General features: G+C 47.1%; 1 protein-coding gene across 1 annotated transcript in view; it reads right to left on the reverse strand.

Moving 5' to 3' along the window:
- LOC142590696 (uncharacterized) overlaps positions 1-18,156 on the reverse strand; it is a 512,892-nt gene that overhangs the window by 285,257 nt on the left and 209,479 nt on the right. Inside the window, exons 2-3 of the mRNA XM_075703114.1 lie at positions 12,894-13,089; positions 9,950-10,168 (exon numbers count right to left, since the gene is read on the reverse strand). Coding sequence (XP_075559229.1) covers positions 9,950-10,168; positions 12,894-13,089 — 415 coding nt within the window. The remainder of the gene's footprint in view (positions 1-9,949; positions 10,169-12,893; positions 13,090-18,156) is intronic.

An 18,156-nucleotide genomic window follows, 5' to 3' on the forward strand; every position in this document is an offset into this window, starting at 1 on the left:
AAGTGACGTCATCCGCATAGATTAAGAACCTCACATCTGGAATCCGATGTAGTTGCCAGGCTAGAGGTATTAGAGCAACGTTGAAGAGAAGAGGAGCCAGAACCGAACCTTGTGGGACTCCTCTGTTCGATGTGAAGTATCCTTCTTGCCTTCCATCTACTCTAATCGCAAATGTGCGATTCTGAAGAAATGAGTAGATGAATCTTATCACCCGCGGTGGAAGTCCCAGGTCGATGAGGTTGGATATAATGATTTCATGGTCTTTATTGTCATAAGCTTTCGTTATGTCTGTTGCTACTACCGTGCGTACAGCGTGACTGTGTGGAGAAACCTGTAAAACATCGTCTGATAACATAGAAAGTCCGTCTTCAGTTCCCAAGTAAGAACGGAATCCAATTTGAGCAGGATGATATTTATCGTGGCGTTCAAGCCACCAGGAAACTCGTGTGGCCAGCATCTTTTCAGCGAGTTTGCAGACAGTGGAGGTTAGTGAAATTGGGCGTAAAGACTGCAGGCTATTTGGAGACTTTCCTGGTTTCGGAATCGCAACAACAATTGAATGCTTCCAATCAGGTGGAACGTTTCCAGTCTCCCATACTTTATTAATAGCCTGAAGAAGTGCGTCGAGAGCTGCTCCTTCCATGTTCTTGAAAACCTCATAAGGAATACCATCGGGACCAGGTGTCGTTCGTTGCTTCGAAGTTTCAATCGCCGCTATTAGTTCGGCCATGCTGAAAGGGCTGGATATTTCGGATTTGGACTCATCAATTTCGGGGCAGTTTATAGGTGACGCTTGATCGTATTTCGGGAAAAACGCTCTAGCAGCGTGTTCTGCAAATTGATGTGGCGAACTCTGCATCGCTAACCTAACGCTCGCTGCAGGGTCAGGCTGCTTATGACCGCGTTCCATTGACCGGAACGTACGCCAAAGTGCTCTGTTTCCAATGCCCGATCCAAGATTCTCGCACCACTCATACCATCGTCGTCGAGAAAGTTGCTTTTCGTGCTGACGCGCCTTCGCCGCTATATGGTTAGCACGTGCACGGCTACCTGGTGCATCGGGATTCCTCGACGCATACAATTCTGCCTGACGTCGCTTTGCCCAAAGTTGCAAAAGGGTGAGGTCCGGTTGAGGTTATTCCTCGTCAACTGTGGTTACAGTGGTGTTCCTCCGTAGCAGTTCTTGCAAAGCGGGAAGAATTTCTGAGGGCTCTGAGGGTACTTTATCAATCGATGATTCCCGAAACTTATCCCAATGCGTAACTGTTACTCGTCGTCGAATTTTCTTTATGCACGTTCTGTGCAAACCAATCATTATGGGCATATGATCACTGCCCCATGTATCTGGTTCCACCCGCCACTGCGGCATTGCAGGACCCAACCACCACGTGAGGTCTGGAGCGTTTGTTCTAGATACTACGGGTACAGCACAGGTAGCCACAGCGTGATGGTTCAGTAGTGTAAAAGTGGCATCGCTCATGATGTTTTTAACTTGGCATCCTCTTCGGGAGTTGTACTTGTACCCCCATTCTGTATGTGGGGCATTGAAGTCTCCACCCACGAGAATAGGAATTCCCGGGTACGTAGACCGGAGATGGGCTATCCACCCTAAGTTCAAACGTGTGCGCTGCGGTCTGGCGTAGAATGACACTAGAATGACCAAAGTATCGCATGAGTAGCGTTTCTGAAAGCACTCGCCAACGGATGGGACTCCAAACCCACACTTTATCACCTGGCTGATATGTGATGTAGCCGCAACGTACAGTGTAGCGTCGAGCGTCGTAGTCCTGTTGTCGGGCGATTCTGACGCGGGCGAGTTGTCTCGCTCCTTCAGCACGTTGAGAGAAAGCTTCAGCGTCCGTGCCTAGATCACTGCAAGGCATTCCTTTTCTGCGGTAGTCATTAGTCTCAGCACATGAGAGCGTCCTGCTTGCGTATGCAATGACTCTCTCGTCTGAGTCTTGCCAGTGCACGAGCACAGCGCCTAGACCTACGTTGCTAGCCTTTGTATGAATCGTGGTAGGATCGTCCTCGTCAAAGCGAGCCAGTACAGGAGGTGTTTCCAGGCATTGTCCGGGATCATTAAACGCTGCTTGTTCTTCTTCGCCCCACACGAAGGCAACGTCTTCTCTTGTAAGGCGCGTTAGAGTGAAGCTATGTGTGAAATATTGGCTATAAATCTTTGGTAATACGAGGAGAGGCCTAGGAAACGCCCCACTGCGTTCTTGCCCGTGGCACTGAAAACTTTGCGATGGCCGTGATCTTGTCGGGGTCAGAGCGGACGCCTTGATGACTTACAACATGACCTAAGAACTGGAGTTCCTCGAAACCAAATTGACACTTTTCTGCTTTCAGTGATAAGCCGGCGGACCAGATCGTTTGTAGAATCACCAGCAGCTGTCTCAGGTGTTCCTTGAACGTTTCAAAAAAAAAACTATGACGTCGTCGAGGTATACTAGGCATGTCTGCCACTTCAGGCCTGAGAGAACCATATCCATGAGTCGGTGAACAGTTGCTGAAGCTGAGCATAAACAGAAAGGAATGACCTTGAATTCGTAAAGGCCATCAGGCGTTAAAGAAGTAGTCTTTTCTTTGTTTCGCTCGTCAGCCTCGATTCACCAATAGCCACATTTGAGGTCCATCGACGAGAAGTAGCGGACACGTGTCAGCCTGTCGAGAGAATCGTCGATACGCGGTAAAGGGTATAGTATTTCTTTGTGACCCGGTTCAGCTTACAGTAGTCGACACAAAACCCTAGACTGCCGTCTTTTTTTCGCCATCACTACCGGCGATGCCCACGGGCTTTTTGATGGTTGGATAACATCGTCGTCGAGCTTTTTCTTAACTTGCTCTCGGATCGCGTCCCGTTTTTTTTTTTGTGCCACACGGTACGGGTTTTGTCGGGTTGGTCTCGCAGTCTCCTCCTTCATAGTCCGGTGCTTCGTCAGTTGCGTCTGACCAACTCTGGATGTCAACGAGAAACAATCGCGACATTGGGCAAGCAGGTCCACAAGGCGCTGCCTTTCCACTGGTAATAAGCTCACGCTCACGTCAAGAACAGGCAACAGTGCCGAAGCGTCTTGCTCTCCTTGTTGTAATGCAAAGCATTCACCGAATTCCGCAATCTCATCGAGGTAAGCAACTGCTGCGCCTTTTGCAATGTGTCGTCGTTGCTTGCTGCAGTTTGTCAGCAGTAGTTCTGTTTGCTCATGCATTACTTTCACGAAACTTCTGGGCGTGGCAATACCTTAAGTGTGCAAAAGCGCGATTATCTGCTCGGCAATACCTCACCCATCGTACTCTGTGTCGCATCTCACGGAAACAACGCGGCAAGATAACTGTGGTACGGTCACGTCGTCTATAATCCGCAAGACTGGCATTGTAGGTCTGCACTTTCGTCCCCAGAAAAGGTTAGTATACCTTCTGGTATATTGATGATGGTGCCGGACTCGCATAAATCCATATCTAAGATTACAACTTTGGAGTAGTCGGGGAGAATAACAATATTTGCGACGAATGACGAATCCCCTATGTTGACCCTTGCCAGTCGGTGTGAGTAGTTAGCCTCCAGCGCCTCTAATGCGCGGCCCTGACCATTCCATTTTCACTTTGTGAAGTCGGTCCGCCAGCTTTCCAATTACGGTTGAAAAGTCCGCGCCAGTGTCTACTACTGCCGTCATGTCGTGGCCGTCAATCGATAGAGTAACATCGGCGCTAACAATCCCGTCTGTCGTGAAATTATCCGGCTGTATCGAATTCTCGTTCGACGACAATGGAGGATTTTCGGCCCTTCGACGTGTGCCATCCTTCCCCCATGAGGTCGCGGCCTTCAATTGCCCCGGCGAGGGCTGAGAGATCGCCCTCAGGCGACGTCGGTGGAACTGCGTCTTACAGCTGGAAAACAATGTCCCGGAGAAGAGGAGCGCACCCGGTAACCGGAAGAATAGGCTTGCCAGCTTGTCGAAGTGGCATTGATGTTGGCTTGGCTGCCGTCAAAAGCACGGACAGAAGCAGTGGATGGGAACGCTTCGCACCCTTTGACGCGATAATGGCAATGACGGCAGATGTGGCCCACTTCCCCACAGTGCAAGTAGAAGGGCCTGTAGTCAGCTCTCCCTCAAATGTCGGTTCTGCGAAGCGGTGCTCACGTCGGTTGTTCCCTATGGTACCAAAGGGATGCCGATGCTGACTGCTGGTGATACTGCGGCGTCAGCATCGGAGCTGGCGGGCGACGTACATCTGCGTAGCTGGGCTGCCACGTCTGGGAATGTGACTGTGGCGTCGGCATCGGAGGTGGCGGTCGACGGACAACATTTGCGTAGCTGGGCTCCCATCTCTGGGAATTTGTCTCGGGAACCGCAAACAGTGGCTTTATTTTTTGGTGCACAACGTGAGTTACCGACGCAGCTCGGTATTCATTTTGCATGGCAATGAGCTTCTTACTTTCTTCCTGAACACTTTGGCGTATCCGCCGGTGTAAGGAACCCTCGTATGTGACCACCACCGCTGTGGCTCTTACCGGTCCACTGCTGTTCAGGTGATCATACTGGCGGGTGCGTAGGCGTAACGCGCGCTCTATGGCTGTCGATTCATTAATAAATTCGTCGACGCTCGTCGTCGGCTTCCGCACAAGACCGGCGAACAGCTGCTCCTTTACGCGAGGCATGAGGTGGCCGAATTTTATTGCCTCGGCCCTATCGAGGTCTGCTCGACAACAAAGACAAGCCATGTCCTCAGCGAACATGGAAACAGCTTCATTCGGCTTTTGAATTCGAGATTCGAGAAGACGCTGCGCGTCGTCTCGCCTTTCGGTGCTCCCATACGTATGGAGGAACTGGCGGCGGAACTCATCCCAGCTTGGCGAGATTCCCTCGCGATTTACGAACCACGTGCGGGCTCCGTCTTCAAGAAAGAAATACACATGGGATTGGTTCTGTCCAGCCTGCCACTCATTAAGCTTGGCTACGCACTCGTATTCCTCGAGCCAGTCTTCTGCATCCTGTTAGGCATTGCCAAGGAAGCTCAAGGGAAATCGAGGAGTTAAAAGAGTCACCTGTGCGGGCCCTGGGTCTTCCACGGCTTGGGCAAACGTGGTAACAGGCAGACTTCAGGGTAGTGGACCAAATTAGGGGCTTTTATTTATTTATTTATTTATTTATTTATTTATTTATTTATTTATTTATTTATTTATTTATTTATGATACCCTCAGGGTCAACAGACATAGTAGGCTACGGCTTGTGCAGTGAACGGGTGTATAGGCACGTGAACTTTGTGGGGCTTTTGACATGCGTCTAAAACATTTCCCCAGCACCTCCACCAGTGTCATGACTCACAAGCAGCAGGAAGTGATAAAAAGTGTAGGACACTTTAATTGCAGGCTAACTGAAAAGCGATTGCGCAGGGACCTCTCCTTCTCTTCCGCAATGCACGAGGTCTTCGTCTTCCTCTACGTGCCGCGTACTTGATGTGGCAACATGAAGGATGTTGCGATTGATCCATGGCGTTTGCTTGTAAACTTGCTTTTTCTTAGTTGGAATGAATTTATCAATGCAAGAATGAAACATGTCCTTAAAGCGGGTCCAAAGTAAGTTAACATAACTTTCGTCAAAATCAGTGAGACAATTTTCTAAGTAATCAATCACGCATGCGTGGTTCCCGCGACAATAATCTTTGACAAAATGGACAGTCAGCCTCCGAGTTCCAGCGTTAGATTACGCGGTCATAATTCATCGTGTCCTTCTGCAATCTCTCCCCAGAAGTATTGCCATTATCTACGTCAACGCATGAAGGAGACTGAGGCCGACGACGGCGCTACTCCGCGGTCGCAGCAAGAGAATGTGCGACAGGTCATGAAGTTCCTCTAGATGCGAGTCGAGTACAGAGAAGAGGGCCAGGTCTCCTATTCAAGGTTTCAATCGAAAAACACCTCCACGTAGCACGGTTGATGCGAACTTCGTCTACCACCAGTGGTACCGTCAGTATTAGCACTGGCCGCAGGATGTCAACTTCAACTTTATTAATTCTCCTAGTAGACACTGGAAACGTCCTCCTGGGCTAAAAGGTGCCATAAGCAGCTTGACTAGAACATCGAACGACCAACCCTGCTCTGTCCTGTGTGATCAGCGTGATCAGGCCACAAAAGACTGCCATGTCACACAGTCCACCGACGAGATTCGTCGCCGATTGTTGTTTAAAACTGTTGTTTTAAAAAATGCGGCAAAGAAAGACACGTCGCAAGAAAGCGCCACAATGCCACATGGCTCAAGTGCAAGTACTGCTCGAAATGTTATCTTTCAGCACTTTGTGCCGCATGGAATCAAGACAGCAACCGCCAGTCTACCGAGAGCAGTGATCCACTTGCCAAGCATGACACAACTAAAAGTGACAAGTTGTCAGTGATAAGTGCTCCACTTAGTATTTCTGCATCTGCACCTGTCCTGGTGCAAACGCCCAGAATGTTCGCGTACGGAAACCACAACAAAAATTCCGTGTTCGCTTACTGCTCGACACCGGCAGCAGAGAACGTTTATTCGACGCGACCTGCCTTCTCTCGGAACAGAAAAGTTTTCCCCGTTGACGTTTGGCACTTCTAAGTGTTGCCACCATTACAGCTGTCGAAGCGTCAAACTCAAACATTATAGTTGGTTTGACTCCCATGACATCACGGTGGACGCGTTGGAAGTCTGCAGCGGGAAGACTTCAACTATCGAACAAGATCTCCTCACACAGTTGTGTGAACGGAAGATGCTTGTCGCAGATGAGCATCGACTGATCGATTGGACGACAGCGACAATCAGTGTCCTGATAGGTTCAGATCACTATTGGCGCACAGTTATCGAAAAAATTGATAGCCTAAGCATCAACCTATGCACAGTTGAGGCGGTCTTCGGTTGGCTGGTGCGACGCGCGCACCCAGTTAGGCCCGCCAATGCTTTGTCAATTTAGAACGCAAGCGCGTAGGCCCTATTTCTTGTGTGTGCGCGGAATAAGGAAGCCGCGTACTACGTTGCTGACCCGACGGAGATATGTAGACTCGCTGCAATAGAGATCACCGACCCTCAGGATCCCGCCGGCATTTGTGAGCAAGCGGCAGTCACTCAGTTCACACAGTACGTACATATGGAAGCTGCTAGCCGCTTGGTTAGCTCAGATGGTAGAGTGGCTGCACCGGAAAGGCGGTGGTCTAGGGTTCGAGTCCCGGACCACGAAAAATTTTTCTTCATGACGAGGCTTTTCCTTTCGGGGAACCCGTATGCGTTTCTTTTGTAGTAATTTACTATTTTTGGGTGGATGTCTCATTTTCTCATTATTAACTACTTTTCTCCACCTTGCGGGTTTCCGCAGAACTATTACGTCAAACTGATGCCTTTGCTTTGAGTTGATGGATTCGACTTCGCCCTGCCATCTGCTAGCCGCCTTGTTACCTCAGATGGTAGAGCGGCTGCACCGGAAAAGCGGTGGTACCAGGTTTGAGTCCAGGACGAGGAAGAATTTTTCATCAGCGACGAGGCTTTTTCTTTCAAGAAACCCGTGAGGGTTTCTTTTGTAGCAATTTGCAACGTTTCGTTGGATGTCTCATTTTCTTTTCATTAATAACCTTTGAGTTATCATAAATTGTTTCTTTCCTGAATTCATCTTTTTCTTCTTATGTAGTTCCTCATAGCAGTTTTACTTTCCATTGCCGCCACCGATGAGATTGTCTCTGCCTATCTGACTTCCGGCTTGGCGTTATTTGTTGCCATGTTCTTTGCCATACCAGTCTCATACTTGCTGGTAAACTTCCTAGTTCTTTTCCTCGACTGTCGATCAATGCTTTTTTTCCTGTGCAAGTATCCGAACACTCTCCCAGCCGCCAAGTTACTTCCTTCATTTTCATTAGTGGTTCTTCATATTCAATTTTACAGTGAGTATTCCCCCACTTCAAAATCTGTCCAGCCCATGTCACCCTGCACTGATTCATTTGTTATCTGCCCGTAAGCGTCCAATGCGAGGCGTCCAACTGACCTTTGGTTATATTCAAATCCAGATTGTGCCCCTGAGTTGAAGCAAGCAACCGCATTCCCAACTGTAAATCCTAGAACCATTACACCTTTCCGCGTACCCCGGAGAATCATTACACCTTTCCACATACCTTTCCACATACCCTACCCCACATATCGCTCTGCGTTGAATTATGGGCGCACTTCTCTTCCACTTTGCTGCTATGTTTTTTTTTTCCTGGGTTTTCATATATATATTGCCTGGTTTTATACATATACCAAGGTATTTATATTCTTTTTGCCGAGGTATTTCCTGGCCCAGTATTGACACTGCATGTTCTATGTTTTATTTAACACCATGCTACCTGATTTTTTACGCTAAATTTCAGACCTAAATTCTTTCCATCCGCTCCACACATATTATCCAGATGTTGCATATCACTTTGCTTGTTACCTAGCAACACAATGTCGTCGACATAAAAGAAACATGAATGCTCGTTCTCTACGATTGTACCCGCCAGATTGTTTGAGAGAATAAAACTGATATTTTTCCCTCTAGCGCCCTTTATATCTTTACAACAGCGGCCTCTACTGGCGGCGATGAACGCTACTTCGGTCAAGTATGCTCAAGACAAGTGGGAATGGGAACCAACTCGCGATTGTCGCTCCTTGCTAGCTACAATTCCGTACTAGGTGCCTACATTTGGCGCGGGCGCCTTAGGAGGCCACAAGACCTTCACGCACGTAGCGCTTCTGCGCATGCGAATATAAAACTTCATAATGCCTTAACTTTGCTGCCGCCGTAAGATAAAGCTCAGCGAAAGTCTGCAAGAAGATTCACTTCCTGTAAAGATGGCGAATGCATTAGAAATGAACACACATTCGTCCTGAATGGGCAGGCTAGGTAGTCAAGGCGCCGTCATGCTAGGCGATGGCGTAAATTCCGTTGCATACAGAAGCCTGTGGAATGGCTTTAGAAAACCCGCTGTTGTACGAGTAGAAAGAGGAAAGTTTATGTGGAGTATTTCTCTACCACGTGCCACTTAATCAAATAGTGGTTTCGAGAAGGTTCTGAAGGTTTCTCCAGAGCTTAACGTAATATAAATAGGAGATATGTATTAAAGTTAGTAAATGGTCAATTTGCTAGGTCCTAACCATAATGATGGAGTAGAACAGCTATATTAGCAACTGATCGGCGAACTGTAAACGTTGCTCAGAACACTCGCATAGTTTGGTATGAGATGTATTAATTTAAAAGGGGCGGAAATGTCAGTTCGGGAAACGGAAATTGGCAATGGAAAACACTGCAATAACTGTACACGAGATGTATTGGTAAAGTTAGCATAAAGGTGTCAGCTGCTCGAAATGAACACTTTTTACTTAAATCAAAATGAAAGGAAAAATATTCGGAAAAGCTTGAGCGAGCAAATAAATAATAAGTATGTTGTCGTACACCACGCCGCCTCAATCGCTATAAGCATGAGGGTCGCTAAACAAAGAGCATTGCTGAACGATTAGCTTGAGAATGATTGAGGCCTTAAACATGTTTGCAGAGGTACAAGTTGAGTAGAAGTGAAGGGAAAATGGCAGTCAAGCAACCAGAGAAGCTCTCCTAAGTGACAGAGTACATATTGCCGACACGAACAGGTAAAATTGCCTGAATGGTCAAGATTGGTCAAAAACTGGGACATAGGCGACATTCGCAATTTAAGCTTTCAAATTAACTAGGAATCATTAATGATAGGATGAAACTGTGGAATGAAGATTCAGGTAAAATCCCAGGTAAAGATGGGAAACGATACATGCATTGTCGGTATTGTTGTATTCCCCAGGCTGAAATGTTAGCGCTCATACTGTTACTTACTGAGTAAAGAAGCGTCATGCTGGTTGGTCAGTAATCGAAATGAACAAACTCGGCATCATGGACCGTGTGGTGAAGCAGTAGCGTTAGCAAAGAAGTAATACTCACCGTGATGACACCTCGCCTTGCTGTTTGACCGACGCGTCGAAGTGCATGTACGTGTCGGATCCGTAGGCGTCGGCGTGGAACACAATCTTTACGTGTGGCGTCTCCGAAATGAACGTCTTTGGCGAGTCGATCTCGCCGCAGTAGAAACCAGGAGCGTCGCGGTTCGACTGGTTCGAGTCTCGGTATCCGTCCACGATCTGCACGTAGCCTCCATCGCACCTGAGTGGAAAAAGGCAATTATGGCACAGGATTAGGGTATAGCGAATATAGGATTCTCTAATAGGTAGGCCCAATCCGATTAAGGAACAGCAGCCGCGGACAACATTAGTTCTAGTTGGTCTCGTAGGGCCTCCGAGGTGTGAGATAGCCAGCCGAGTACAGATAGGACGGAGGAGACTACAGCGCTTGTGCTCTCTTTTTGTCTGTATCGTCTTGCTACCCTGGGACCGCAAGTCAGTCATATTAACCTGTGAATATGGCTGGCACGGCAAGCGATATGTTGTTGATTGAAGGGTCGTAACAATGTATCAGCGAGTATGCTTGCGCATTATAGCCCGTGCGCAAAATTTCTGATCCGGGACGAAAATCGGCCCGTCCTTCGTTAGGCGTCTTGCCAACATGCGCTGCAATGTATAATGTACGTGTGTACACTTGCAATGCAAAGCCTCACCCCACCCCCCTCCTCCCAAAAGATACACAATTACAATAGAAAGTACGGAGAACAAACGCAAACTCACACTATGAGAATATAAATCCGAACTGACCACTCATATTTATAGTAGAAGTGTGGGAGCAATCGTACCAGCATTCCGTCTATCAGCTTTTATAAAAGAAAGTAAGCTTTTCTTCACAGCCACGTAGAGGCAACTTGGTCGTGATACCCTGTCTCTAGCATGCGCCGTTTCTTCGAAATATAGCCTACGAATATGGCGGCCCATGCCGGTGAATAAACAGCTCTGGATTAGAGCCTGTCGTTGGTACCGTTGCTCTCTGTTGTGTTTAATTCGCGCTTATTTCTTTAATGGTAAGTATAACAACACTTCTGCGCCCGTCACGGTAACATTTCGGCTATGGCATTGCTCGAGGTCGTGGATTCGATCCAGGGCGTGGAAGCCATATTCCTGCTGAGGTGAAATACAAAAAAAGTTCGTGTAATTAGATTTAGGTGTTCGTTAAAAAATCCCAGAGGGTCGAAATTATACCGTACTCCACCACTACGACATGGCTCATAATCCGAAATTGGTTTAGGCTTGTCCAGACGAATAATTGAATAAAAGTTGATCACTTCTGCGACAAAGCGATGTGCCCTGCGAGGCAATGACAATGGCGCACACCAATGCCTCAAGCAAACACTGTCTCCCTTTGTGTTCTTCATGCTGCGCAAACAAAGAGCAACGGTGCTGGCAAGATAACATTTAACATCGAATCACCACTCTCGCATTGAACTAAACGCTGAAGAAATGAAACATTCGCAGTTAACATTACGGTCAATCGTCAATCAGAGCACGCAGCCCAGAAAGCTTCGCCCACGGCGATTCCTACAGCTCGTGGTATCCGCATAATCGTTGTGCTTAGGCAACCAGCTCGAGCCTCAATAACAAGGCACTGCCCTTTCTGTGTGGGTATGGACAAGCCACGCGCAATGGTGGTGAACACGTGTGGTAGGCGGAATGGAAGCTGCGCTTTCTTCCAATCACAAGTAAGCGGGCATGAAAAAGTACGACGTTATGGTTAAGCATAACTTTATCTTACAAGAGATAAATTTATAGTACATGACGCCGTTCCGGTCCTTTCGTTTCTTGATGTAGCTACGCATCTTTTCAACCGTAACGATGTAGTCCAGCAGTAAGCAGTGATAAAATAAATACCGGTTTTCAACAGTGCTAGGCCGTCCCTCTTCGCCGTTTGGTAGCTTGCGCATGACAAGGTTCTGTAGGCGTAATGAAGTTTGAGCTGGTCGAGATGCGCAAGCTGAACACGTACACCCGGAAGAAAAGGGCTAAAATTTAGTTTAATGGGCATCGATCTATACACAAGATATTGCAGGAGATTGTGTATCTCGATGCACAACTGCCGCTGGGGAGCGAGTGATTGTTGCGCGACAACCAACTCGACAGCTACGATGCTCGCTTTGGCATCGGGAACAGCATTTAAAGCGGGCAATTGATCTCAATATCGAGCTGCCTACTGCAGTTGGTAAAGGACCGTTCGTCACACAGCGGTGCATCCAGTAGCGAAATTTCAGCCCGCGCGCTATAGTCAACCGTTTGGACAAGCAAACTGCTGTGTTTGGTAGCACGACCTATAAGTTGAGCGTGCGAAGTAGCCAAGGCATGCGCTTGAGAGCTAATATGACATACTGCGCAAAACGCTTTTCTGTAATGTAACACAGCGAGATTTTATGCCGACGAAAATTATTTCCTGCTTACATTTCACAGTACTTTTCCGTAAGCAGATGGCGGTGACCGCGGGTTCAGTTTACGACGTACAGCGCTGTCACACACGAACCCCTCACAGGTACGGTGTTCCGCGCCACCGCTGCTGATTGCAATGTATGTACCGGGTGTTCCCAAGGGTTGAGAAATTCGCTCTTCGCAGTGCGTATCGTTGGGCTAGTTGAAAACTGTGCGTATCTCCTGCGCTCTTACGAGGAACGGAAGAAGTGGAAAACAGCTGTTCGTGCTGTCTCAATTCGTTTGTCTTTTTTTCCTAGAAGCCGCTGCACTTATTAACTAACACGCTCGAGAGACCCTTTGATGCTGCTGAATTCAGCAGCGGCGTTGCACCCATTTCGTGTACACTGTAGCGGAGCGATTGGGCACCCAAATTGCCTTGAGTGAATGAAATGCGTAGGGTGTACGGTGAAGCTGAACAAGTCATGGCAGCTCCGTCGCAAAGAGCAATCTCTTACACTTTGAGGCGTGAACTCACTGTAAGCCCCTACCTCTGGCGGTCGTCGGACGGCTCGCCAATGCGCAGCCGGATGAATCGAACGAAGACAACCCAGTCGTCCCGAGCAGGCCTCACTCGGATACGGTAGGTGCAGTGCAGGGGTCGACCACGGTTCCGCTCGGTCACTGGAGGACTTTCCACTCCCTGGTATATATCCACGGTCCGGTTGCATCGGTCGTCTTCGTCCACTGCGAGAAACCGCTTGGGGAGGTTACTGTTGAAATTGAGCGAACTACAACAGCACTTGTTTGTGGGCTATCAGGTTCATTTCGCAAAACGGCGATTATTGCTAATGACATACAGGCGTTTGTGCCACTTTCTGCCTTATGTTCTAAATTTAGGATAAATATTTTTGTCAAATGATAATTTATCGCACATAACAATGACAGTACGGTGATAATTTGAAAACAGTGGCAACAGTCCCTATGTACGAAGTATCATACAAAGAATATCTGCTAGTTTCACGTAATAGCTCTGCGGAAATCTGCAAGGTGGAGAGAAGTAATTAATTACGGGAAAATGAGAAATCCATCCAAACAGAGCTAAGCGCTACGAAGGAAACTCATATGGGTTCCTCGATAGAAAAGCTTCGAGGTTGAAGAAAAATTTGTCGTGGTCCGGGACTCGAACCCTAGCTACGTTTGGGTGGATGTCTCGTTTTGCCTTTAATACTTGCTTTTCTCCACCTTGCGGATTTCCGCAGAACAATTACGTCAAACTCTTGCCTTTCGTTCTGAGTTGTTGATAAATTCGACTTCGCGTGCCATCTGCTAGCCGCCGGGTTAGCTCAGATGGTAGAGCGGCTGGCCCAGAATGGCGATGGTCCCGGATTCGTGACCCGGATAAGGACGAATTTTTCTTCGGCTCCGAAGCTTTTCTTCAGAGGAACGGGTATGGGTTTTCTTTGTAGCACTTAGGTACGTTTCGGTAGATGTCTCATTTTCTCTTTATAAATACATACTAGTATTTCTACCATGCACCGGTGACAACCTTTCTAATAATAATAATAAACATATCTAACGAAATGTTTCTAGATGCGCCGGCTACTATTCTGCGCCGATTTGCAATGAAAATATAAACGCTCCTCAAATAGCGTAGCCATAGTCACACAAAAGCACTCATAAGCCAGCTCGCTCGAGTAGTTAACACGTGGTGACACAAGATCTGCTACATCCCTTTCCATGTTTACAAGTGCAATGCAATCCCAATGAAAAACAAATAATTATCAACTCTTCCCCTTCCGCAAAATGGGGTTAAGCGCAGCTTGTGCTGCGTGCACCTGACCTTCGCCACGGCTAAGTAACCCACAGGTAACGGTGCCGGGTTGCTTTGGCATCCCGCTTCTTCAGTTCGGAATCTTCTTCTCGTTGCTGCCGGATTTTCCTGGGCTCCGGCGACTCTAACGGCTGGAACGGTGCACCGACGGCGAGCCCTTTCACGTACGAGTTCACACCGGCGCTCGTCGAAGGCTGCCCTTTCCTTGGGGGAACGCACAACGCGCGGCCGTCCCATCCATTTTCCAAGACTGAACTGAGCGAAAACAAAGCCGGCGCCGCGCGCGCGACACGCTTCATTGCCCTTTCCCTCCCCGGCGGAAGCGAAACCTCTGATTGGCTTCGCGCATTGCCTGAGCTTGCACCTATGCATCTGGAATCCTTGCTAATGGCTCACGCTTCGGCGCCGGTGCAGCTGTCAACTCATCAAACCGCTCTTTCGCCACAGCTGCTGTGCTCTGGCAGTAACTGTGTTCTTCTGCATGACTACGGCAACGCCACTTGTGAGCCAATTCAAGCTTCCCTTGAACAATAAGACAAATGTATACGCCAGAAAATATGTCTCCATGATAACATATGAACGTACAGCGAACAATGACCCAACAAAATCCCATTTCTGGGATCTATGTTGACACAAGTGTCGCGAACATCGATGCAGATTTCTGAAATATTACATATAATACTGGCACGAAGTCCCACACGTTCTAAATTGTATAAATACATACAATTTTCCACGCTTTCTGTTTCATGAGAACAGAAAATTTAAGACTGTACAAGCTTACACGATGTTGCTATTATGAGGAACGCCGTAGCCCGGGACTTCGCTATATTTTGACCCCCAAAGTTTTTTAACCGTACGCTACGCATGGGACACGGACGTTTCTGCACTTCACCCCAATCGAAATGCGGATTGTGCCGTTTCACCCAAAGCGTCTGAGCCTACAAATGCACATCAAGGCAGTCTAACGTTTTGCAATGCTTATGCAGTACAGCTATCCCAAGCTATGCCGAAATACAAGCTTCAAAGCACATGGATATACCGCGGAACGTTGACGTGATGGTGAGGACAATACGAAGGTGGCGTGCGATGTTTGAAGAGTAAAGAAGGGTGATGAGAACTGTACGCAGAGAGACGTACGACACTTATGTAATTGTATTGAGGCATTATTCGCCTCTCGTGTCCGAGTGGAACAGGCCTACCGGCCGCACAGACACGTTCCCATCATGGCGCAATGCACAATCGCCCTTGTGCCACGCATTGAGTGCACGTTGAGCAACCCCAGGTGGTAGAATTTAATCTGCAATGTGCGGCCAAGTTGCTAGGTGCTGTCAGTTGCTAGGTGCAACTTGGCCGCACATTGCAAACAATGCAAATGCTCCCCGCTACTAGAAAGCACCACAGTCATTGGAACATCAAAAACAAAAACGGAGCGAGAAATATGGGAGGCGCTCGCGATAGCTAAAGAAAAAGAGATGTGCGTAAGCACTCCGTCCATCGCGCTTATCAAAGCTGAGGTCGAGTTTGCCAGGGCGAACGGGTGCATGTGAACGATGTATGCCTGACTCAAACTATGATCACTTGTCGTCACCTTATCATATCTCTTTATATGTACTCCCCCCCCCCGCACCATATCTCCTTGTATATAAGCGCGTTCTTTAACAGTATTAAACAGTTGGTAGTTTGCGCTGCGTCCGTCCGTCCACGTCCTGTCCTTCCTTAATATCGTGTTTGTAAAACTGAGCGCAATATAACCATGATCGATTTGCTCGCAGACACCTTGTTGCATTTACCAGAAATCAATCTGCCCATTTATTCTGCGCTACAATATCCTGCAAATCGGACCTAAGTGCTACGTGTTTGATAGCGCATCTGAAACTGTAAGAGAAGTGCTATAGCAATCTTTCGCCCGAAAAAAAATGTGATTACTCGCCACCAAACCACGCCAAGAAATAATCTTTCATTATCTGTCATATTCACAAACATTCGCAGTTTCCTACCTAAGCGTGAACTTGTGTCTAAAATCATGATTTCTTCAAACAGCAACATACTTATACTACCCGAAACGTGGCTTACCCCTGATATCACTGACACAGAAGTACTTGCTGACTTGGCAGGATTCCAAGAGTTCAGAAATGACGGCAGATGCACTCGAGGGGGCGCTGTCTTGATTGCTGTTGGCCCTAATTTATCGTGCACACCATTTGGCATCGTCTCTGATCTAGAAATGTTATGGCTAATTTTTTCGCTCATCGGCGCAATCCGTTTTACTCGGTGTTTGCTACAGGGCTCCGCATACTTCACCTAACTTTTCATGTGAGCTGAACAATATTCGGAGTGATCTCGGTACAGCACATCCAAATTCATATATATTGCATTTCGGAGATTTCAATTATCCCGTTATCGACTGGCAGAAATTAGCTCCCTCAGGTGCGAACCACAGAGAATTAAAAGATTTTGTAGAAGTATGTTTGAATACCAGCCTAACTCAGTTATTAAGGGAACCAACGCATGTTGCTGGCGTCAGTTCTAATATCTTGGATCTTATACTAACTACGAATCCTGAGAGCTTATCATATATAACTTACCCTAAAGAAATTGTTGACCACAAAGTTATCCACGTCGATTTTTCGTTCTGCCTTGAACGGCGCAAAGTACGTAAGAAAACAATCATTCGGTATGAAAAGGGTAACTCTGACGCAATTAAGCTTGGAATTTTTTTTCCTTTATTTGAAGCCCGATTTCACAGGATGCCTCTCCAGGAGAGCTGGGAAGTATTCAAATGCAAAATACAGGACTTGGCCAACAAATTCCATCCTTAAATTACTTTCCGTGAGAACCACCAAAAGCCACGGTTCACTAAGACACTGAAAACATCAGAAGGCAGAAAAAGACGCTTTTTTCGTGCTGCTAAGGTGAGAGCCTCGTCTAATGCGTGGAAGCGGTCCTATACTGCCGAGAATGCCTACCTCATTGCTTTGCGAATTCCTAAGTACAAATTTTCCAACAACGACTTGACAAAATTGTTAAATGATAACCCGAGAAAATTTTGGAAGGTCATCAAACCTATCGAAACACGCACTATCACTCTGACCATGGCAGAAACCGTCGGGGACCTCGAATGCGCTTACACCTTTAACATTGCTTTTAGCACAGTGTTCACAAAAGAACCCTGCATATATTTGCCTACGACGCCGGTTAGAACTCTGTCTACTATGCCTGCTATCACAATAACTCAAGATGGAATTTTATCTTTTTAGATAACATTAAGCTTTCTTCATCGACAGGCGTCGACGAAATCAATTCCAAGCACTTAAAGAACACCAGACATGCCGTTACTGCAAATCTATGCATTTTGTTTTCTCATGCACTCTGTAGGTCACATGACAAATGATTGGAAAGTGGGGAAGGTTCTTCCTGTCTACAAATCTGGTAAAAAAGATTCCCCACTAAATTACCGCCCCATATCATTAGCAAGTGTACCGTGCAAAACCATGGAGCATGTCATTTATTCTCATATCATGGCATTCCTCGATAAAAGTAACTTTTTTCATTCATCTCAGCATGGCTTTCTAAAGAGCTTCTCATGCGAGACCCAACTGGCCATTTTCATTCATGATTTGCATGTTAACCTCAACACCAACATGCAAACTTATGCCATTTTCTTAGATTACGCAAAAGCGTTTGCTAAAGTGCCGCATCAACGATTACTATTAAAACTAAACCTGTTAGGCCTGAACCACAACGTTCTCATTTAGATCAAGGAATTGTCGAACCGATCCCAACACGTCCTTGTAAATAATTATACCTCTGACACTGTTCCTATAACACCTGGTGTACCCGAAGGTTCTGTTCTCGGTCCTCTCCTATTTCTAATATATATTAAGGACTTGCGTCAACACTTATCTTGCCAAATCCGAATGTTCGCTGACGACTATTTAATTTACCGATCAGTTCCTTACCATTGCGACACAGCAAAACTT

The sequence above is a fragment of the Dermacentor variabilis genome, chromosome 8 (genome assembly GCF_050947875.1).
Source record: "Dermacentor variabilis isolate Ectoservices chromosome 8, ASM5094787v1, whole genome shotgun sequence".
Taxonomy (NCBI): domain Eukaryota; kingdom Metazoa; phylum Arthropoda; class Arachnida; order Ixodida; family Ixodidae; genus Dermacentor; species Dermacentor variabilis.